This window comes from Phasianus colchicus, chromosome 2 (genome assembly GCF_987193195.1).
Source record: "Phasianus colchicus chromosome 2, bPhaCol1.hap1.1, whole genome shotgun sequence".
Taxonomy (NCBI): domain Eukaryota; kingdom Metazoa; phylum Chordata; class Aves; order Galliformes; family Phasianidae; genus Phasianus; species Phasianus colchicus.
In genome coordinates this window covers 51,316,731-51,341,409 of record NC_143437.1, presented here as the reverse complement: position 1 = coordinate 51,341,409, position 24,679 = coordinate 51,316,731, and the positions used below count along the sequence as shown (strand labels likewise).

Below are 24,679 nucleotides of genomic sequence, written 5' to 3'. Positions count from 1 at the left end.
AGTTTTTAAACAAACAACTGCCTAACGATTTAAAGTAGACCAAAATATCTTAAACATCCAGTGAGTTTTCATCCCTGAAGTTTTATACGACTTGAGCTGAACACCTCTGTACAAAAAAAAAAACAACATACCACATAATAATCTTTCCATCAAAAAGGAAATGTTACAGTTTTTTTTTTTTTTAAATCTACTTCATTGGTCTTTTTCTTTTTTTTTTAAGTAGACTTAATAGTAACAAATATTTCTAGTTTTGGAAATTTGTGACTAAACATTCATAGAGTCTCAGAAAATCTGAAGTATTTTCTACCATGCATTTGAACAGTAAGTTTCAAATCATTAGTAGAAGAAAAAATAGAACACTGAATACATACAACATTTTCACAGTAAAGCACACAAACTCAGTGCAAAGCTAATGTTTGCATGTAATCATGTTTGATAATGTAATCATGAATTTAAAAGAAATACAAGTAATTTATATTGAAGTGTTTTATTTTTTTTCTTTTGTATGTTATTTTCTGATCTTTGTGACAACAATCTTCCTTTGTTAGTAACAAAGATGTAAAAAATGTACCTTTGTAAGCAAACTACAGCCAAGGAAAGATGTTCTCCAGACAACAGCAACATCACTTCTTGCTAACCTTCAAATACACTCACGTGATAATTACAGTATAAATTTGCATCACGTTTTCACATAAGTTATAAATTTTTGGAAAGACTCAACAGAAGGTGGTCATGCTAACAACAGACAAAGTTCAATTCCTTTAGCATCACACAGCAGAATTTTTGTTTCTGCACGTTACCTCTGCAAAACCTACAATCAATTACACTGCCAAAATTGAAAACAGAAAAAAGATAACAGTAGTTACCATGCATTTCTGGTCTTTACCACAAAGAGTACAGTAGGGTAAAGATCCAGCAGCTATAACCCATTTCTTTCTTGCAGATTTTTGGCATTCAATTATGAAAGGCTTGAAGTTTGAAGCTTCACCTCCACACAACTCCCATACAGTTCCTTTAACGTGAAACACCATTCTTTTCCCACAGTATAAAACTACACGTAACAGCCACAAAGTAACAGTGGCATACAGATTTAAATAATTCAGCGCACACCCCCAACCAAAAAGACCACTTTTCTCCCTATTGTGATTTACAGCCTTTGCTGGGGTTTGAGGGTAGAGACACAGGACCTGAAACCATTAGCAGTCCTGGTGAGACTCACCACCCCCACATGAATCTCCACATGAAGGATTAAAACTCCCTTTCAAGACTGGCCTTTGTGAACTTGCCTGTTCTCAATGTATTCCGAAGCTCAGCTTTCTCCTTTGCTAACAAAGGACCAGAAAAAAAGTATGTCGGAGGAGCAGGACTCCACATGCTGGAAAACAACTCTCAAGTTAACTCCACTTAAATGGAAGAAGTCAGCTGTTTGCTTATTAAGCACTGAAGAGCCTGTCAACAGTACCGAATGCAGAAACTAAACAGCACAGGAGAAACCTGAGATCTCAAAGATCTCTGCAAAACAAGAGACCCAGAGGTGATAGCTCAACTGTCCAAATTACCACTAGATTGTGAAAATTGTGTAAAATAATTAGTCATGCCATGAGACCCAGAAGCATCCTCTCTGCTCTAACAGCAGTTTAAGAGGTTATTTCCCATAAAAACTCCGGCAACTTGTCTCAAATATACTTCAGCAGTTAAAGAGAGAAGCTAGCTCTCTTTTTGCTGTTCTATCCTCCCAGTCAATGGCCCATTCTGGCTTTTTTTTTTTTTTTTTTTTACAAATGCTTTCATTGCTTGTACTCCCCTACCTCACAGCTGCTTTGTAAAACTGAGGTTACCATTATTTATTCTCATTTCAATGTTAACATCAGATTGGTAAACCTGCTCAGACATGTTAAAAAAAATCCTAAGTAACAGTTCATTGTAATTCAGATGTTCAGTACTTCAAACAACCATTAGAAGACTGGCCTCCAAGACTGTTTGATGTAAGCCAAAATAAACATTCATGGCTTTACACAGTTTGGTTCTGATCTCTCCCTCAGCAACGCTACTGAAACTTACTGTATGATCATAATACATACTGCAATTAAAAAGTCTACATTTCAAGCTCAGTGTATCCCATGAAACACAAAGAGTTTTCCAAGTTTTTCAGGTGTCAAGTCCCATCTTTTATTTTGGTTCAATATTGGTTCAATTTAAAGTGCTGGATCATTCAGGCACTTCAGTAGTGCCTGCTTGTGCTCAGAAGTGCGATGCGCTTCTCCTGTGGCAGAGGACAGCTGCAACTAACAGCCACTTCCCTGCTACATGTCAAAATAATTTTTAAGCACATAGACAGCAACTCTGAAACTATGCGTGCACTACCTGAGAAGTCAGGTAGGCAGGAACTAAACACCAGTCTCTATTTACTTAGTCCAATCTACCCCATCCACTAAAGAAACTGCAAGTACTAGCAAACTGTTCCCATCTGCCATTCTTCTTGAAGGACAAATGTGCAGGTTCAAACATTCTGTATTATGACTAGATATTTCACAGCTGATATCTTTCCTCTGGTAAAAATGAAGCCCAAAAGTTCAGTACCATTCGTTATAAAAAGTCCTCAGGATTTGCAGAAAATGGATTGATGTATTATCTTAGCAGGCAATAAGCAAACTGTTTGCTACTTTAATATGATTTTTCCTACTAGAAAGAAAAAATATTTTTAGCTAGTTAACTTATATGAAAACAAAAAAAAAGTGTTTTTTGCATGCAGCAGAACTGAAAAACATCTGATCAGTTTAATAACCTTGTAAATTTTTTACATCACTCTTCATTAATTACCTTTCTGAAGACATCTGAAGACATCTTTCTGAAGACAATGACTACTTTCAAGTTGATTTATTCCCATATAAATCATTTATGACAACTCTAAGATCAAGGTTTTAGCATCCTTTTCAAAATATTTTAGAGTATCCAGTAGTCCTCCACCTCCCTTGAGAAGTTAAAAAGTCCTTTGTAACATGGCATGTGCATCTTAACAGTTGGAGCAAATGCAGGAATTGACAGATTACATTTTCCTCAAAGCCCCAAATAGATTCCTGTCTCCCATCCAAAAATGCTGCATTATTAATTAAGACACAATAAAGAACAAGCTAATATCCTTCTAGCATTTTATAGAGGAAGTCTTGAGTAATACTAACAACAACCTTTGAAGTCACCCTTCTCAAAGAAAATAACTACCTCAGAACCACCTCAGATAGCTTTGTCTAGCTTGCTTTATGGAAATTTAATGTTGAAAACTCCACAATCTCTGAGGAAATTTATTTCAGTTTTTATCCATCCTTACGCTTGGAAAGAGTTCTTTCTCTCTAGCCTCAAACCTCTAACCTGAATATTTCCCTGCTACAACTTCTGCAAGTCAGAACTTCCTGCCACATCTCGAGCAATGTGATGTATTTATCATCACTCTTTTACATACACAATGAATCACAGAATAGCCAGGGACCTCAAGGATCATGAATCTCCAACCCCCCTGCCACACGCAGGGCCACCAACTCCCCATTTAATGCTAGACCAGGCTGCCCAGGGCCCCATCCGATCTGCCTTGAACACCTCCAAGGGATGGGGCATCCACAACCTCTCTGGGCAGCCTGTTCCAGTACCTCACCACTCTCTCTATAAAGAATTTCCTCTGACATCCAACCTAAATCTCCCCTCCCTCAACTTAAAACCATTTCCCCTTGTCCTGCAGTGATCAGCCCTTTCAAAGAGTTGATTCCCCTCCTGTTTGTAGGCTCCCTTTAGATACTGAAAGGCTGCAACGAGGTCACCCCGCAGCCTTCTTTTCTCCAGGCTGAACAAGCCCAGCTCCCTCAGCCTGTCTTCATAGGGGAGGTGCTGATGTGTAGGGTCCCCTGATCATCTTTGTGGCTCTACTCTGGACCCTCTCCTCCAACAACTCTCTGTCTTTCTTGTACTGGGTGCTGCAGACCTGGATGCAATACTCCAGATGGGGCCTCACAAGAGCAGAGTAGAGGGGGACAATCACCTCCCTGTCCCTGCTGGCCACCTCTCTTCTGATTGAGCCCAGGATACCATTTGCTTTCCAAGCTGCAAGAGCACACTGCTGGCTCATATTAAGTTTTTCATCCATCAGGACCCCCAGGTCCTTCTCTGCAGGGCTGCTCTCAAGGACTGCTCCTTCCAGTCTGTATAAATGCCTTGGATTTCTCTGGCCCAAGTGCAAAACCTTGCACTTTGCTGTGTTGAGCCTCATTAGGTTCACCCGGGCCCACCTCTCAAGTCTGTTGATGTCCCTCTGAATGGCATTCCCTCCCTCCACAGTGCAAGGGGGAAAGGAGATCATGATTCTTCCAGCACTGTTCATAAAAGAAATTCCAATTTTTCAAGAGTCATGACTTCTCTGAGGTTCATGGGATGGCAGGAAGGAAGAAATTCTTATATGAGTAAAACTGGCAGTTTCTTTGACAACTTCCCTAATTTTAAGAAATGTAGAAGGGAAGAGGTTCAGAAAATTTAAATTCAGAAGTTCATGTCATTTCTCAGTTTAACAAGCTAATTTATCACTTACTGAAGGGAAGCAATACTCAAGGGAAGGCATCATCCTTCACTACATGGCCCTTACAAATCACCCCATGCATAAGAGCTGTAAAGAATGAGGCAATTCTCCTGCAAAAGCAACAGAAACAAGCACATGTTCATGTAATTAAGTACACGCCAGTTCTGATCTACAGCAACATTTTACACTGACACTAACAACATTTAACTTTGTTTGTATACATCATAAACACTGCCAGTGATCTCTTTAATATGTTAAGATTTCAGTTCAGTTTAAGAGAACTGCACTCAAGTCTGAAAAGCATAATTTTTTCTGATCTGGTCTCTGCATATGTTCTTAATGCCACATTGATCATAACAGCAATACTGAAAGTGAAGTCCAATCATCTCCAACAGATTCCTCTTTACACCACTATTTTTGTTGTTGTTTTGGACAATGCAGATCACAGATAATTTGCCAAACTGCTATCCTGCATCTAACCAAGCAACATTGCAAAGAGAAATTTACTATTTTGATGAGTCTCACTTGACTAGATTGCTCCTAACTCTTGAAAACCATTTCTGAAGAACAATTTAAAGCATGACTGTGAAAAAGGAACCGGGAAGATACCACCTTAAATTACTATGCACAGATATATTTGGCCACAGTAAAAAAAGACTTTTGAGTCGGTCTTCAATTTGTAGTATGAATTGTGCTGCAGAACTATATTTCTAGAACAACTACATTTCAAGTATTATTAGTAAAGGATGTACTTCCCCAGCCCTGCAAAATATATACATACATATTACTGGGGCTGCGCTTTCAGTGGTGCTTTCCTTCTTTGAAAAGATTCACTCATGTATCAAATTCCAGTCTATGGGTATTCCTTTATTAAAGCGGTGACATAACTGTACACACAAACATAACATGAGATCTCAAGAAAGGGATGAAGATAGGATGCAAGCCCTCCTAGAAGCCTTCCCATTTCAAAGCAAGTCACAGATTAGTGATTAAATTTCACTGATATCTCACCATAAGAACAAGACAGCCCCTTTAAAACTGTTATTAAATAGAGCGAAAGGTTTGTTCCACAGTGTTTTTGCTGCAAGAAAAGTTTCAGTGGAACCTGCCAGCACAAGATGAGATTGCATTCAGCTACCTTTGTCTATGCTCCTCTTTCATTTCCACTGCTGCTGAAACCTCCTCAGCATCCTGAGGGTCCCTGTTTTAAACGAGGGCAGGCAGTAGCACAACATTATATATGAAAGGTCAGAAGTTTTGAAACACATTCACTCCCACTGGTCAGAAGGAAGTGTGGACATCATAACCTTCAGAGCACAGTTTTTTTTCCCGCCCCAAGAAAAATAAACCACACATTACAAGCAGCCTTGATAACCAGCTAAGGATAAGCTTGTGCCAATTTTACTGTATAACAAATCAAAAAAAGCTCCACATAAAACAAAAGAACACACCAAGAGAACCCCAACCTTACTCTAAACCATACTGCAATAATGTAATGAATAATAACAAACAGCAAAGCTAAAGTTGTAAAGATGTCTCCTCCATCCTGCCAGCTGTTTAGTAAAAACTAGTTCTTGGGACTTAGCACAGCTGAAGAAAATCTTTTCTGAGGCACAGCACGTCTGTGGTGTATATGCTTGACCACAGACCTCTCAGATCCATTATCAGCACCTGGTCTTTTTATAACTACTGCATACTGCTAAACATTACTTGGAATTGTTTATAGTTTTTTTTTCCCCACACACATGCTAGACCAATGCTGTCACTGGAGAACTAAGCTGACCTCCTCTGTTGCCTCCACCAGCAAATGAACTTTACTCCATTTCAGCCAACAGAAGGTGGAGTCATCTTACCAACAGAAAATAAATTTAGAACCATAACATACGACAGCAACAAGTTGCCCTCACCTTCGAAAGAAGCCTCTACCAGTTTAAGAATAAAAGACCCCTCTGTTATCTGCTATCAAACACACAAATGTTCATCATTTCATTCATAAAAACAACCTAAATAGTTAATATTTAGGTTGATTTTTTCATCCTCTCTGTCAGGGTTTTGGACTTGATTTCAGCCATATCTTTCTTCAGTAAGTTTAGTAAACTCTAACTAAGCTAATACTGGATTTTCTAACAGAAAGTGTCAGTTAACTTGAAATCAAACCTGTCTATTGTTCTGCAAATACTACTGTGTTTGTTCTATACACTGTAAACTGCCAGAAGTCAAAGTACTCAAATTATATTTATTTTGCCTTTATGCTTTTATCACATCATGAGATAGAGCAAGAACAGTCACATCCCATCTGGTGAGTTGCACTGAAAGCGTGCACACTCCTGCATCTTAACGAACACAAGGTCAAAAAAATGCACTCTCAATTAAGAGTGAAAGACAAAGGTCTGCATACTCCTGCCTGCGTACACTAAAGTTGCAGAATAACCCACTACCTCATCAGTATGTAATCCACAAGCCTGTCTTCTAGGTCTGCTCCTTATCAGGACATCTTTGGCCAGAGCCACAGAGCTTCACTGTTATGAAACATTAGCACAAGAGAAATTAGAAACAGTAAGAAAACAGAAGTATTTCTGGACTGAAAAACACCACAAACATTTTGAAACTTTACAGCACTACTGGTATTACCATCCTTAACAGCTGTCATTTCTGACCTACTCTTAAAATATACTCATATTTTTTACATATATACACACGCATACTCATATGAATAAAACTAGGCTCCAGGAGGAGAAAAGTAATAAATACCTATGTATTATGCTGTTACTTCTTGCATTCTTAAATCTGTGCTGATAAACTAGGACTGCCAGCGTACCCCATGAGCCACATCAACATCTCATAACTTACGCCCATAGCCCACAGCAAGGAGTTAAAAGGATCTAGTTAACCTTTTCTTGGCAGGATCTCCATCAGATATACATTCTTCTCCATATCCAGAAAGCCAGTAGTGCTAGAAAACACTAATACAAGTTTACATTTTTGAGATCATGTCCCTTTTAGTCAATTCCTCATGCTTCAGCTTAACTGGCAACGAAAATATGTCAACCCCACTCAGCTTCCACGTGCTAAAAACAATTCTACAAGGCTTATACCACAGAGAATTCTTACACAAGAAAACTACTTCCTACAAACAACACACATTCGGGAGCCAAATCTGATCTGGCACTTTTGCTTTTCTGAGGTATCATATCTTCAGAATGTCTTTTACCGTCTCATTTTACTTGACTGGATTTTTCCTTTAAACAGTTATTTCATTCTTTATTTTAATATGTACTGCACCATGTATACAATATTGTACACATGCAGTACGTATTACATAATTCACTAACATGCAATTTTTAAAACTAGACAGTATTTGCATTTTAGTCATTAAAAAAATATCACAAAGAGTAACAAAAAAATCACTTAATCTTACAAACTGTCAGCCTATACTTCTTTACTAAGACACCTTCTACACTGAATGAGTACCAGAAAGGTTGTATTCAGGCATTATTTTGGAAACATTTTATTTTCTGCATTAATATATTAGCTTTTGACTGATACCTCATTTATTTCTTATAGTAACGTCATCTTTCTTACATACAACTCATTACCCACATATTGATTTTTCATTTTCAGCCTCTACCTAATAAAGTGTTGGTAGAATACAATATATACTAGCATTTCAGGGTGCTGTATAATTGAATTATCCTCCTGTGTAGTCCAGCAGCACTGGATACATTGATAATAACTAAAAAAGTCCATATGTATGCCAAAAGTTATTATGAGTTTCCTTAAAGACACGCACCTATCCTTAGAGTAACCGAAATTAATTTCTAAAAGCAAACATAGCAGCAGACACTTCAGTTTCTGCCCGCTCCTTATTTTTTCCCTTCAAAGTTTTCTCTATGCACTGAATGATCTCCAGAAATTCCTAGTGCCACCCTTCTCATCATTCAGAATATGAAGGCAAGCACAGCTGGACTAGAGATGCACTCATTCTGGAAGCATAATATAACACTTATCAGTAGAGATCAACCTTAGTGGCAAATTTCCATGCTCCCTAAGTCTTTGACCTTTATTTTGTAGTCAAAGAATACGTGTATTCAAGTTCATCTTAACAGCTTATTTTGACAATGAATTACCTGTCCAACAAATGTCACTTCAATTAATTTCTTTGCATAGACTTAAGTAGTGATGGACCCATATTCTCCTTCCACAAATACCATTCCTTTGCTATAAGAAGGACTAGTGCCAAAAACTGTTTAAAAAGAGGTTTCTGAATAGCAAATAAATTTACTTTTGCCAAGAATAAGCAAGCACAAGGTAATACTGCACCTCCAGTTTATCATTTAGCAACTCAAACTGTTGGTTAAAGTTTTCTAGGAGGTAATAACAGAAAGGTATGTGTATTGGGAAGGGCATGTTTATCTTTCAGTCAAGTTGGATGTTGGCACACAACAGTTTCACCTGCTGAGATCCAAACCCGTCAGCTGCCTCTCTTATATCAGACTGTTTTTCTCATTCACAGCCAACTGCCTGCTTCCCAAACTCCTTGAGTGTGAGCTGAACAGAAAAGCAAAATTCCTATCCCACTCAATATCTATGCACTTTCCTCTGAAATGCCTTTCTGCCCCAGCACACTTGTTCTGGTTTACTCAAGTACTGGAAACAACATTCCAGCTTCTGATAAATGGCATTAAAAAACAATATGCAATGTATTCTGTCCTTAGAAGAGTCTATGGCTTGCTATGTCAAAGCAAAAATAGGTTTTACTTTGAAGGTGAACATTCACAGTGGTGACTGGAACACTTCAGCCTCTCCAACAGCTAAAGAAAAGAGAGCCTTCTTAGCGTTATGCCTTGTAGAAGAATGATTATCCTCTCAAGGTCTTATATTGAATTAGATTCATCTCTGTCACATTTCAGTACACAGCTCCTTCCTCGTCTTCAGTTCTGAAGACAGACAATTCCTTCTGCTCTGATTAGTTTTAGGTGTCTTATCTAACAATATTATTTTCAAGGCCAATTCTTTTACCATATGTTGAATAGACACATCCACTCCATTTGTCTCTTGCATGCAAACCATTCAATTTTCCATTAACTGCTTTATGATTCTTCCTGCATCTTACTACACTGAAACTTTCAACATTTACAGTACCAAAGAAAACTAAACATCCAAGTATACAGCTGAATGGAACTTCAAAGAAACAAGCAAATAACCTGGGGAGATGGCCACCTCAGATGAAGCATGGCAGAAATTGCAAGGATTATGAGAATACTCCTTTTCCTTGTTTAGTTTAGTATATTTGTAGCTAACTCAGCTGTTCTCACACAACAGCAGGTGAAGCACTCTGGGAGCTCCTTCCTTAAGTTCTCTTATTGAAGCAAGGCTACACAGTCCAGCTGCAGGAAACTGGAAGGCTACACAGGCAGGGATGCAAGAACAGTAGCATCAGTTACTGCCTGTGTTGCGCTATAGAATTGGGTATGATGGCTATTTTAGAAAAAAATAGTAAAAAGGTGAACAACTAAAAAACACGTTAAGGGTTATTTAAAAGATAGTGCAATTCAAGTTTTGTTAACTATGACTCAGAAGTAAAATGCAGTTAAGATGTCAAAACTCTTACAGCCTCTACAGACTCTATAGACAACCAGCCTAGAGAGGTGCTGTTGGCACTCTCACAGATGTCAAATAACAAACTAGGACTACACAACAAGGTTCCTTGAGACAGAGTACAGTTGCAAACCACAGCTAAGGTGATTTGGCAATCTCCTCCTCCTCACTTCCCCAGTTCCTTGCACTAGGAATAAAGTGCTTCTGGCTTTTCAGGGCGTCAGCTCAGGGTCATAAACCAGCAGACAGCTTTTCTTTGTGTAGGCAGAGGAGATGGATCAGCTTTCTGCAATAAGGGAACTCCCTGAACTGGTTCACTGTTGGGCGGGGTAAAGAGCAGAATCAGGCAAGAGAAACAACTTAAGTCTGGGAAAAAGGAAGAGGTAGCTCCATCCTTTCTCAGCAGCCTGTGACCATTAGATTGGTCTCACTGCAACTGAACCAGTTAAACAGGAAGGATGTTCCTATATTCCTATAATGTGCTCTAAAATTTTGCTCGAATTCACAAGTGGATGCAACCCTGACCCCATTAAAAAAAAACAGATGTGTCTACAAGCATGAAGTTCACTTTGAAAAAGTACTTTCAATACGTGGTACAGAGAGATACGCCTTTGGCTTCTGCCAAAGGATGCAGAGGTTCAGATGTACTTCACTAAAATAAAATATGCTGCTTCATTTACACTTTCTCCTCTTATAATTTTATTCCCACTTTGTAATCCAGAAATACATACCTGCCTTACTGCAATTATTTACTCTTTTTTTTAAGCAAATCAGTGTTTAAAGGGAGTTTGGAATAACCTGGCGTGTAAGGTAGTATCCCTTCCCCAATGATAACAAACCCAGTGCTCACAGCTTTTTAGACAAACCATTTGACCTTTTCTAAGAATACAGAAGCTGGAACATGGTGTCTATTAAGGTGCAAGGCAGTCTGAAGCTGGAACAGTTCAGCAGCAGTCTCAAGGGAAAAGCTGAGCCTGCTTCTCCCTTGATGGAGAACAAGGGAAAGGTTTCCCATTCCCTGAACAAGGATGGGAACAACTTTTTGACCTGGTCCAAGCACAAGAAGAAAGATGACTCCATCATTTTACACAGCTGCACAATAATTCATAATGATATGCAAATGCAATATAAATCAGTTACTCATGGGGGGAAAAAAAGTGTACATACACCCCCCTCTCAAGACAATGCATGCATAAATAATCGCATCATGAAAACCCACATTATGAGCACAAATGAGCACACCAGCACATCTGAAGTACAGTCTTCTGTCCTCAGACACTGCCATTCCCAACCACTGGGCTAGCTTACAAGCATACTGAACATACACAAGCAGGCCTGCTATTCTCTGAGCTGTCTGAATATCAGCAGGAAGGAGGGGTACATAAAATTTATTGCAATCAGAAATGAAAGTTTTATATGGTCTCGCTTCTGTTACTTTTCTAATGAAACATGAAAACAAAACTACAAAAGTTCAGCCCTCTGCCAATGTTGTTTAATCTACATTCATAACACCTAGTAATATACTGAGTGATTATGCCAAAATAATAAGGTCTGGTACATCTTTTTCCTACTTTTCCATTCTTAGGAATGGATACACACACACATATATATAACATATATTGTTATAAATAACAATAACAAGCATATATTAAAAAACCCACATCCATAACATTAAGTGAATATATAAACTCAGTGCAGACAATGTAACTGTTAACTGCATTTAACATAAAACTCACAAGCTGCAGATTTTGCTTATGTCTTAACTTCTTAGTTTTCAACTTAATCCTCAGTATTCTGATGAATTTCCTGCTTTGCAAAGTATTTTCATTAAAAGAGCAAAACTTGAATTAGAAGGGAAGGTGACTGCGCATTCATCACAACAAATGTGTGTTGCTGGTATTCATTGCAGTAACCAACTTAAGAGGAGGGCAGGAGTGGAAAACAAAAACAGCTGTGATCTCATTAGCCAAGCTCATTATGTAAGACCTCATTAGCCACCATCCCACAGTAACGTGAATAAACCCTGTAGACACTAATGAAAAGAAAGCAATCACAAACCCAGAAGCCAAATATTCATATTGCCCTACAGCTCACCATCACCCCAGCAGTTAGAGTGATGCAATCAAACTGGGCAAAACACACAGCCTGCACACTGCTGAAATGCCACGGCCAGACACCTAAGCACAGAGCACCCTTTGCCTAATGACAGAAGTACAAACAGGATCTCCAGGTGATGATAGCCTCTGCTCCAGTAGAAATGTGTACAGGAAATACATAATATACTCATATAGGAATATGAGTAAGGAAAAGGTTGTCTAGAACAAAACTGAAACTCCAAAATGCTTTGGTTTCCATCTGATTATTTGGCCTAAGAAGTGCTCTGAATTTTTATGCTAATAACCTTTAATACTTCAACTACATGAAAAATACAAAGAAAATTCTTTTTGGCCATTACACATTGGCTCCATCTTCATCTCCTTGATTTGTAAAGAGTTCAACCACTTTACAGTGGTTTTTTTTGTTGTTGTTGTTTTGGTTTTTTTTGTTTGTTTTGTTTTTGTATTAAGCTCTGTATAATTACAGCCCATCTTCTCAAAGTTTAATAAAACTTTAGCCATTCTATCTGACTTCAGGGCATTTTTCCATCAGCTTCACTAAAAGAAAGATGAGCAGCACTGTCGTGCACAAATCCTGATAGGCAGCCTAGAACTCAAATGAGCATCAAGTACCACAGCCTCACTTAAATAATCATCAATCAGGGTAACAAGAATTTCCTAGATGATGACATTTTAAGCATTTTTAATGTCCCAGTATTTCAAGCCAGTGTTTGGTGGGTGGTGTTTTTTTTGTTGTTGTTGCTCGTTACTTCTTGACTGGGCTATTTTGAAACAATCACGTATCTTTGAAAGCTAAAAATATTTTAAAATTTCTACCGCAATCATCTTCAGTTTTTCATTATTACTTGCTCACATTTGGATGCTCAGGCTAACAGCTTAAAGCTGTGCTACAATATAGACCCTTGCCATACAAAAGGGAATGTTAAAAACCTTTGCTTTGATGCCTAAAAGGTATAACTTAGTCATTAGAAGGGTATTTGTATTTCAAAGCGTCCAGTTTGAACTTCATGTCAGTTTCTATGGAATCTACAAACAAGCCCAGACATTAACAATTTCTTTTTCTGCTCAAAAAAAGGAGTGAAAGGAACAGTTTTGTTCTAGTCCTAATACCTTCTCTTCTCATTCTAGAAGATAACTTCTTATTCAACCAAAGGCAAGCTAATCACGCATGGTGTTTCTTACAAAATAGAAAGTATAATCACAAAATAGTAATGCAACACATTTATTACAGAAAATAAATCATATAGCACCACAGATTTTTCCCACGAGTCCAAATTTAAAAATGAGTAAAAGAACACTAAAAATATTATTTTCAAGAAGCTACTTTCAAGGAGCATTTTGAAAAAAAAAAAACAAAACAAAAAGCTTTCCTTTAAACAGGACGTGGAAATCACTGCAGGGCAGACATGAGAGAAACCCAAATCAGCCCATACATGTATGCTAGCCTTTTAAGAAAAAGAAAGAGAAATGAGTTTTTCCAATAATGTAAATCTAACTTGACTTCCTCATTCTAGCCTCTAGAAGATGCATTTTATACCTTCTCAACACGTTTGTTAACATAAAGGGGTAACAGCTCCTACTCAGAGAAAACCAAACAAATCAGACAAACTATACGGGTTACACTGACAAAAACCTCAAACTTAACAGATTGAGTGACATTTTTATCAAGCATGTCTAATCTCACAGTCTGGAGGCTGAAGATGTACAGAAGTATTAACTACCAGCAACAGAGATTTAAAGACACGTAACACTATACTGGGATGATAAAAACACGGTAGCAAAGTCTTTGGCTACAGCAAATGAGAACAAACCCAAATGTGGCAGCCACAGGTGCAGAAATGAAGGAAAAGAGATGCTTGCCCCTGAAAGGCCTCAGGCAGGCAGGGATCTCCAGCAATAGATACCATCACTTCCACTGCTTAAATGAGGTCTGGGAAGGGCTGGATCCTGACTCCACCCCTTCCAGTCACTCAGAGCATTGCATGCACCTGAGCTCCCCTAGGTTGGCCCTCCCTTCCCACCGGGTGCTCAATCACAGCTTCAAGCTGTGACTTAGCATTTCCACTATACAAAGGTAAGAAAATTAACTAAACTTTTGAAGTCACCTGCTTATCACTCTGAAAGGGATAGCAAGAATCAAAGGTGAGAATTTACAACCCTCTACAGCAATCAAACTGAGCTACAATAAGAGCAGTGCACTATCCCCCATCAGACCGCTGTGGAGGAAGAATGGCATCAGGCAAAAAAGGACCACAGACCTTCCCATTTTACACCATAGAAGCACATACATGAACAATCCCAAGCTGCATAGAGAGTTCCTCAGGGTCTTTAGGGGACATTCCATCTTCAAAGCCAACATTACTTCCTACACACAGTTATACTTTCTATTTTCATATCCTTCCACTCCCACAAGGTGTAGGGGGGGAAAGAAAGTGGAGAAGATGAAGCTGAGATGTAAGTAGAACTGTAAGTGAGAAAGAAGTACCTTAAACATAATTTTTGGTCCTTTAAAATTTGTTTTTCCATGGAACAGTATGAAGCCATCCAAAGCATGCAAAACAAAAAAACTTGTAACACTTCACTCTATGGAAAAGTAGTTCAAGTGTTATAAAACCGTAAAATAATGTCTCTGCAGTTTCAGATTAACTAAAGGTACAACTTTCAAAAATAGGAGAGGTTATCCTTTGGTTATCCTCACCGAATTTTACTCTGAAAAATAAAGAATAATTATCCACTTCCAGATAAAAAGACCAAGCCTTGAAATACAGACATGCATGACCTAATATCAAATGCTATTCGTGCGTAATAGTAAAAGGATTTTGGTTGATATCATTTAATTCATTCAAAGCAAATTTAAAAGCTTAAACAAACATACCTGCCCAGTGAAGTGCTGCTCTAAGACAGACTAGACCAGAACCCTTCACTCTTGGCAGGGAGAAACTACAGGGAATACACTTGCACAGATCCACGAGAAACAGATAAACTAAGGAAGCTGTTCGTGACCAAGGAAAGGAAAGTCACTTGTCAAGGAAAGCAAGTATTAAGTACACCTTGGCTCTGAAAGATATTTAATTCTGACAGGTAACATTTTCATGGTAAATTAAGCATAAAGAATAAACAACATCTGGTCAGAATGCATTATGAATGTGCTGTATCATTCAGTAGATAATATAAACTAAGTAAAAGAAATTAACCCAAAAGATTAGGTTTTCTGTATTGCAAATCTTTCTCACTACCACAGCAAAGGGACAAACAAATATTTTTCAGCTTACATTTTAACAATGTTTTTTTGAGCAAAAAAGAACTAGGGAAAAAACTTGCCACTATGCACTATCAAGCACTCACTGCCTTCCATAGAGGAAAGGATGGAGTCTTCTGTTGAACAGACATTTATTTTACATCAGTTTTCACTTTAAAAGCCATCTTGACATCACGAAGTGCTCTGCAAGCTTACAGTTGCCTTAACAGCTGTAGTCACAACCAGTAGCACACAGCAACACGCAGCTGAAGAACACGGTCATCTGAAGATGCAAGTAACCTACTCATCTTAGAAGCAGAGGAAGAAAAACAAAGGGGGGTTATGAGATGGAGGACATTCCACCTCCTTGGATACAACCTCATACTAAGAATTCACCTCTCAAGAGCAGAAAGCCTGCCATAAGATGAAGACGCTCATCGATACCCTGGTGAAAGCACTCAGCTTGCTAACATCAGTGTTTACACACTGAGGCTCATCACAGAGAGCAGCAGCAAGTGGCACCACTTTCCCATAGCGTGTGCTATAGAAATCCAATATTGAACCATCTAGAGCACACCAGAAAGCATGACTCATGGATGTCCTCCAGTCGCGCTGGCTTTCAAAGTGGGAGGCCTGGGAGAGGTTGCCAGCAACCATACAAGCAGATAGGAAGCAATGATTTGTACACACACATGCACATGCTCAATCTCAGTTTAAATAATTTTCCAGCATCTGTCTTCGGGAAAACAGTGCAATTACACAAATGCTTACAAAAATCAAGTTTTAACTAGCTCAGAAAATCTCTAGTTGGTTGAATCAGTGCAAGTGTCACATTATATCAGAAGTGATGGGGCTCTGGCTCACATTCACAGAGAAGAAAGCGGCACTGCTTCAACGCTGCCGGCACCCAGCCATCTGCTCCAGCCTCCTCCCAGAGCTACTGACCCTGCAACCGAGCTGACAGGAGAAAACTTGACTGTGCCTGAATGGCATCTTCACTTACATCCACCTGCGACCTGAAACTTCAAATGAAGCAGCCTGGGTACAGGCATGTTCCCTCCCATGCCTGCTCCACGAAGGAGCTGTGCTGGCAGCCAAGAGTGGCCCCCGGCAGCAAAGCCCATCTACTACAGCTCCAAACTCATGAAGTTCCTGCATCTACATGAGATTTGCCATTCAGTAAGATGTCTGTTTTACACATCCTACTGTCTTAAATAGACCACTCAGCCTCCATTTTGCTTTACTCTAACAACAAAAAAATTAATCAGTAGCCCAAGTGACCCCAACTATGATGGGTTCTTTCCTCTCGCTGCAAGTATGCATACCTACCTGAATAAAAGCAGTAAATATGAAGTGCCTTAATTTCACCTGCTTTTATTGCACCAGTAAAGGACTTTACATAAATGTAAATACAGTGGTTGGATGGGCCCGGCACAGCAGTACTATCTGCCCTTCGGTTACTGATGCTGCCTTTGCTCTAGGGAAATGAATTTGTTTTCCAAGCTGGTCATGCAGATACTTCCACATGAGCACCAATTAGTTTCCTATAAAAACGTGCCTCTGCATAGTGGCACATGGCAAGGGGAAGTACAACAAAAAGCCAAAATGGAAAAAACAAAACAAAACATAGTGCTGATAGGATTAGGAATTGTGATTCCAAGATAACATACTCAAAATTTAAAGACAAGTAAATTGTGATGCCTAACCTTAAGCATTTTGGAACACGTTTTAGGAGTACCTCAAGCACAGCATCTCTGTTGGGTCCCAAAAGTACTTGCAATATACCACGTTACATTTAATAGACAAGTTACACAAATGGAACTGCTTATTTGCATTCCCTTCCTTCGGAAGGGGACAGGGACAGAAATTATATTTTAGCAGTTGGAAAGCTTACTGTGTTGGAAGATTTCTATTTATTTGTTGGTTTGTTTGTTTTTTTTTAAAGCACATTCTGGCTTACCTCTTTGAAAATGAAAAAGAGTGAAATGATGAAAGGAAGAAGTTGTGACATACTTGGAATATTTGAGAGAAATACCAACTGAGAAAAAGGAATAAAAACAACAAAGCAGGAGCTTGGAAAAAAAGCAAGCAGAAAAAAGCACAGAAGCACAAACATGGAGAAACGTGAAGATTTCAAAGGCATGGTTACATGTCAAAAGCTATACAGGTCAAGATGTATTACGTATGTTTGCTTTTGGAGAGCTACAATTTGTTGATTCAGAGAACTGCATTTCTACCCTGGCAATGAGTCAAAAGCACAAGACAGCTCAGGATGAATGGGTGTCAGAGTAAAACAAGAGGAATGAGAAAATGATGTTAGGGGAACAAATGAAACCAAAAGGATAAAGGATCAAGTGTTTGTGTCAGCACAACGCTTTCTCAGAAATGAGCTGTCATATTCATCTCTTTCCTCCTCCCCCTGTTCACTACCTGCAAAAGGGAAATGACTTTGAAAGTTAGTATGTATTTTCCAGTCTCTACAACTTAAGTGATTTCTTCCAATAGTAGCAAGATCAATCACAAGAACATACACCGTATCTTTCTCTTCAATGACAGCTTCACCTAACACTTCAGATACAAAGGCATACATCTATTTAGAAATCACTTGGGTCCACATGTACACAAAGGGGTGAAGCGTATTTCCATCCTGTTCTGTAGACCACTGGCTGAGTAGCAGCTTCCTAATCCAATCAGTCAAGTAACAGAAGTGACATTTAAGTCAAGACCTTCTCAACCCATCATTAAACAGCAACTTCAGGCCTCTAACAAGTGATACAATTAGAAACTGCTTCAGAATAACACTAACTGCCGAAACAAGCAGCTCCCTTTTTCCTCTATGAGGTTATGGACCTGTCCTAGTTCTAGCACCACAAGCATGCTGAACACTTCTCAGTCTTAAGGCTGGAGTGGTGGTGGGTGTGGTTGGTTTTGATTTAGTCTTCAGAAGATAAGTATAATTTCAGTCTAAGTACCACTTAAAGACCAAGCCTACCTTATTATGACAAAAATTAAGCATCGTTGCCATACTCTCCTCACTCTACTATTTTCCTTAAAATGAGAATCAAGTAATGCAAGAGTGACCAAAGAGCAGAATACATGCACAGAATTTTACATAATTATAATAAGCCGAAAATTTGTCTTTGCTTCAAGACTTCTAGCAATTTTATACCAAAATGCCATAACCTAGACACAGTGGTGGTGCTTGACTCTGGCAGAGTGCATAACCTGCAGTAATAATGAAATCAGGTGAGCTACCAGCTGTTCCTGCATTAATAGTTCTGAGTCATGCAACTGCAGAGAACCTTTATCTCTAAAAGATTCAACTGTTAAAAATACATACAAAAAAAGCTATAAGCAGTTGCTTAACAAGTAAGTTTTACAACCATGACTATAAAGCATTACAGTTCTGATCCTATATTTACATTCTGGTGTTTGCTAAAGTCCAGAACTTCCCCTCAGAGGGTTTACTGATGATGATGAGACTGCACAGAGAGGCAGGTGTCAGCCCTTGTTTCCAAAATGAGGCTCAACCACACCAAACAGGAAAGAGCAGCACCCACTCCTGATGCAGTATCATCAGCAGGTACACTTGATACCTCCTTAAAAATAGGAAAGTAAGCACGCTTGCAGTAAGTGGACACATCATCGACCACGTTATTCCAACTACTCAGACGATGCTCAAGAAGTTCCACAATGTCTACATAAGATTTACAATGAACAAATCCCTCTGAAGTCATCCGGAGCCCACAGAAGACAATTCATCTGTGAAGTTCACGTATATATATTTAGCCCCTGGTCACATGCTGAGCATTTTAACTTCTCAAATGTTACTAGTTCATTAAGAGGATGTATGCTTAACCAGCACAATTTAGAGTTCACTAGCATCACTATCTTCTTTAGAAGACACCACACAGTGATAGAGGCTGTTCAAACCTACCTCTGTTTTCCCAACCACAAACCACAAATCAAGCTACAGTTGTTTTAACAGTTGCAGTAGGACTAGCACTTTAAAAGGAATTCAGTAATTCTTGTAGTGAAGTACTTCAGCAGGTGGAGCACCTTTGCATTCTGAGCTTTAGAATAAAAAAAGATGAATGGCATTTCTCATATCAAGTACCTAATTCTTTATCATCGTGCATTCTTAATTATGCCATCCCACATAAGTACAAAAAAAAAAAATCAGCATTTTGGATTTGCTATCACTGCATGTCCACTTAACAGAGATGGGAAGGATTCCTGAAGATTCACAGAAAAAGGCCCTAGGAGGACACTAGAAGCCTACTTACAAAATAAATCTAAAAATCTAAAGCACACATAGGTTTCCATAAGATCAAACTCACAGCCCGCTGTTACCATACACTGAAAGTAACACTGTTACTTACTGCAGACAGCTATGTAAGTACAGAATTGTACAGCTCTGCCTCTTCCGTGCTAACCTGGAAATCTTGTCCCCACCTTGTTAAATGATTTCAAGAGGGAAAAATAAAAACTGACTCATTTATGAACTAACAAAAAGATACTGCTTCTCTTGTGCTTGGCTCTGTGACAACGGGCCAGTATTTTTACATCCGTCAGCTTTGATTCTCAGAAGAACAAACGACGGACAAGAAGCTATCTCACGTCTCAATGTCCCAAACCTGTTGTTGCACACTCCTCCTGCAACAGGAGCTGGAAATCTGCAGCCCAAGAGCCCTACCACGCTCAGCCTCAAACCCCGGTTTTGCACAGAGCAGAACAGCAGCGCAAAACGCTCAACATCTTACCGGATGATATTTTCAGTTACATAAATCAACATTAGCCAATGTCAGCCAGCACCCCCCCCTCTATGACATCTGGATAAACACCTCGTACTGCTTTCAGACAGCAGATAAATAATAACAAGCAAAGTGTGAAGATATGAAGACTTTAATGTCACTTACTCAAATGCAAAGAACAGCCCGCTGGTGACCAGGATGAGCACGAGAGTCAGGTAGAAGACTCCAGTCTGCCGAGCCATCATGATCCTTCCATTGCAGAAGAATTTGTTCCTTCCAGGAAAAACCTCCCATTTTCTCTTGGGAGCTGTCTTCTTTTTCTTATGGGGAGACTCCATGGGAGACGAAGAGCTGTGTGTGCTGATCTGACTGTATTCGCAGTCTTTCATGGGCCCACTGCCACCTCCAGGTGTCATCAAGAGAGAGTACCGCGTGGGGAGAACCCCACCAACAAGTACACGCAATATAAATCTGTGCAAGGCTCCTGCTGACCGAGGCAGCCCTCTCCTCCGGTCCCACTTAAAAAAATGAGTTCTGCTACCAGAGCGGCAATAGGGGCACTATGCACACACGGGTTAATTCTTCGGTTACCAAAGCTGTCATATCACAAACGCTTCCGAGGGGTCCTTCCTTCCTTCACCAGTTACAAAACCATCACGTAGGGGAATCCTTTGTAAAGCAAATTATGACAAAACGAGACCAAAAAGAAAAAAAAAAATTATAAAGCAGCTCAGCTGTCCAAAAATAAAATTTTAAAAAAGGATCAGTCTTTTTCTTCTCCGAGTTTATTTTCGAAGGGGAGGGTGTTTCTTCCTTCCCACGCACACCCCGAGAGCTCTCCCCGCGGGTCAGGAGGTTGGCCAAGGCAAGCTTTAGCAATCGAGTCTATCATTCATAGCGATTTGGTATAATCCTCCTTCGCGCAGCAGATTTCACTGCTAAAAATGACCATTGCTAAAACGCTCCCCCAAGAGACACGCGTAACAAATCATTAAAGAAAGAAAAAGCAAGCAGCGCGCGCGGCGCGGCTCCAGCTCCAGCTGCCTCCCGGCTCTCCCCTCCGGCCGGGGAGGAGCGGCGGCCGCTGGCTCAGGGCTGGGGCCGGGCGGCCGGCCGGCGGGCAGCCGGGCGGCAGCGCCTCATCCCCCCCTCTCCGCCGCGGCGCCGAGCGGAACCGCGTCCCCGCCCCGCGCCCCGGGCGGCGCCGGCCGCCGTAGCCCCCGCCTCCCCCGGCACAACAGGTCCCCGCCGCCGCCTCGGCCCCGCGCACGCGGGGAGGCAGCGGGGCTGAGCGGCAGAGGGGCGGAGGGCGAGAGCTGTGCCGGGACCCCGCCGGCCCCTTACCATCCTCCCGGCCCCCGGCCCTCGCTCTGCCCGCAGCCCCTCCGCACGCCGGGACCTCGCTTCACCCCCGCCTGCGTTAAAAGATATCGGTGGAGCCTTTACCCAGGCTTATGTCCCGCAGCCAGACCCGGAGGCAGCGGCGGCCGCCTCCTCATTTCCAGCGGGAAGCGGCGAGCGGGGACCGCACGGCGCGCACCCCGCCGCCCTCAGGCCGCCCCTCCCCGGCCGGGGGGCAGGCGGCTCCCGCTCCGAGCGCCCGCGGGGACGCCGAGCGCCCGCGCTGCGGGCCCGCTGCCGGCGGCCCGTTCAACCCCCGCCTCCCCCTAGCCCACGCGAGCGCCACGGGCGCGCGCCGCCGAGCCCCGAGCGACGCTTCCCCTCCGCCCCGGGCTCGTCCTCCCGGCCCGAGCTCCCGGGCCGAAGGCAAACGAGTTCTGCGGGGGAGCGATAGGCAGCGAGAAGCCCTGCCCACGCGGCCCGACCCAACGGGACCGCCCTCCTTCCCCGGGCGGGCTCAGGGCGCGCCCCTCCTGCCGCTGGGAGTTGTAGTTTTGCCGCCCCCCTCCGCCGAGCTGCACCGCGCAGGGTAAGGGCGGGGAAGGGACTACAAGTCCCGGCATGCCGTGCGGGCGCTCCCCGAGGCAGGGGGCAGGGCGGCCCGCCGGACCGCGGCAGCGTTGGCGGAGCCGCGGAGCGGTCGGCGATGTGTGTGGTGAGAGCGAGGGGGCCGTCCTCCGATCCGCCCGCTGTGCGCGGCGCTAGCAAGTTTAACGGCCGTATCATTTACAGAGTTCTGCAAGTAGCAAAAGGAGAACGGACCGGCCTGGGAGACGTGGTGGGAATCAGCCCTGCCGCTCCCGTGCTGTTCGGATTTCTAGATAAATGAGGACACACTGCTGTCAGCTTGCGTCTCTTGTGGTTGGATGCTGTCCTGGCGGGGGGCACAAGAGAAATAGGTACGTGAGGATAAGCTGAATTCTAGTATGTAGGTGGTATGTTTTCTGTCTTCATAACTTCATTTCTAGTTTTACAGTGGCATATTTATCCCTTCAGTTTACTACAGTAAACTAATTATTCCTCCTTAAATGCTGACTGATACCAAAGGAACTCTGGAATAGGCTGACCACTAATGGATACTTCCTCTTCCTTGGAGGAGATAATTACTTTGATAGTGGCCTGGTACCCTCATGTTGAGTGGTTATTTGTTGATATGAAAGAATCATTTTAGAAATTAGTGAATCATTATAGTTGGAAAGACCTCTAAGATCATCAAGTCCAACCCATTCCCATCACGTCCACTAACCATGTCCCTCAGTGCCACATCCACACGGCTCTTGAACACCTCCATGGATCTACCACGTCCTTGGGCAGCCCGTATCAATGCCTCACCACTTTTTCTGAGAAGAAATATTTCCTAATATCCAACCTGAACCTCCCCAGCATGATTAAAAGCCATTACTTCTTGTCTTATCGCTGTTACCTGGGAAATGCTAATGCCACACAAGAAAAGCATGGAAGGGTCTCACCCTCTGCCAGGAGTCAGCGGGCAGCAAGATGTAAAACCAGTTGCTGATACCATGTCTTGTGCAAATGCAGTGACATCTTTTTTATTTTTCCCTCACATGTAATGGCTGCTGCTGCATTATTCTTCCCATATCGCCCTTCTCCTCCTCCCCCAGCGCTTGTTGTCACAGCAGTTTTATTCTTTGAAATGTTCTTTCATTCTATCTTCATGAATACAGCATCAATACATGGCAGCAGAAGGCTGCTGACAAATGTTGCAGTTCACCAACATGCGTTTTTAATCTTCATCAGGTTTTTACTAGCACACTGCCTGCACTCTGACGATATGAATGATTGTAAGATGTGTAAAGGCACAGTTCTCTCCTGAGATTATGAATTATTTTAGACATTCAGAAAACAGAAAAGTTTATGGGAAAATGTCATTGTCAGCTTATCTTCATTGGTAGCACGCAGGCTAATTTCAGAAATACTCTTCAGAAACAAAGCATTTGTTAAACAATGCCAGCACCTCATTCAAGCTGCTGTTTTACTCCACGGTATCCTGGTTCTTTTTCAAGACACTGTGGTTGTAAAGTGATTGTCAGTCATGTTAACAGAAAGAAATTAAAAAATAAAAAATAAAAAAATTGGAGTGCCCAAACAAATAATACTAAAAAACTCAGAGTGAAAGTCAAACTTTTACTTTCAATAGCCAATGTACTTTGACTCTATCAGGATCACCCAGCACTACACATGGTACTTTTCACACAGTTCTGGTGCCTAATCACTATCAGTCCTGCACTGGAATTCAAAATATTATTGGTGTTGTTTTGCAAATGTTATCAACACCTTTTTAAAGCTGCTTTTAAAACCATTTGAAAATGCCACTACAAAAATACCTTATGCACTTAATATTTCACACAATACTATTGAGAAGAGTCAGTAGTATTCTTGAAAGCACTTGTTAGAAATTGCACACAGTATTAATGGAAATAATTGCTTTGGGGCATCAAACAGATTACATCATAAATACAATACCTAAGATGAATCCATTCTCTCTTCATAAAACTTTGTATCATTGTGTATCCTAGTGTGCACTTCCTTCATGCAATGGGAGAATATGTTGCAGTAACACTTACATCATATTTTATATCTGTTTTTTTTCAAATATTATCTTTTTTGTTAGGAAAATACTAACAAATGAACTGTTACCCCTGAAAGTTACTATCTCTTACTCTGTCTGGAGGCATCAAAAGAGCAAGTCTTAAAACAACGGGTAAGATCATTTGCTGAGATGACATGTCACCTCACATATGTAGAACATCTGTTACCATACTTGATTACAGAACCAGCTTGACTATGGTATAAGCATTATCAAATTAAGTGATTAAATAAACATAAACCAGAAAATTGTATGATTTTGAACATATCTGTACTGCATGCATCCTACTTTGCCAAATCAATTGCTTCTAATAAAGAAAGGAAGAAGTAACAGGTATTGAACTGAAAGACCTAATATTCTCAGAGTTGGAAAGAAATCCACCTTTCCATTCAGAGGTGGAATAAA

At 40.9% G+C, this 24,679-nt stretch overlaps 1 protein-coding gene across 6 annotated transcripts in view; it reads right to left on the bottom strand.

Moving 5' to 3' along the window:
- The window catches only part of ZDHHC14 (zDHHC palmitoyltransferase 14), a 114,427-nt gene extending 92,288 nt beyond the window's left edge, over positions 1-22,139 (bottom strand). For 3 of the 6 annotated variants that reach the window (XM_090135658.1, XM_031611682.2, XM_090135661.1), the window contains exon 1: positions 20,431-21,418. In XM_090135658.1, the coding sequence (XP_089991784.1) occupies positions 20,431-20,681 (251 nt within the window). In that variant the 5' untranslated portion in view covers positions 20,682-21,418. Of the gene's footprint in view, positions 1-20,430; positions 21,419-21,711 lie in introns of those variants that run through there. The other 3 variants (XM_090135660.1, XM_031611697.2, XM_090135659.1) reach the window with 2 other exon arrangements.
- Between the last annotated feature and the right edge of the window lie 2,540 nt (positions 22,140-24,679).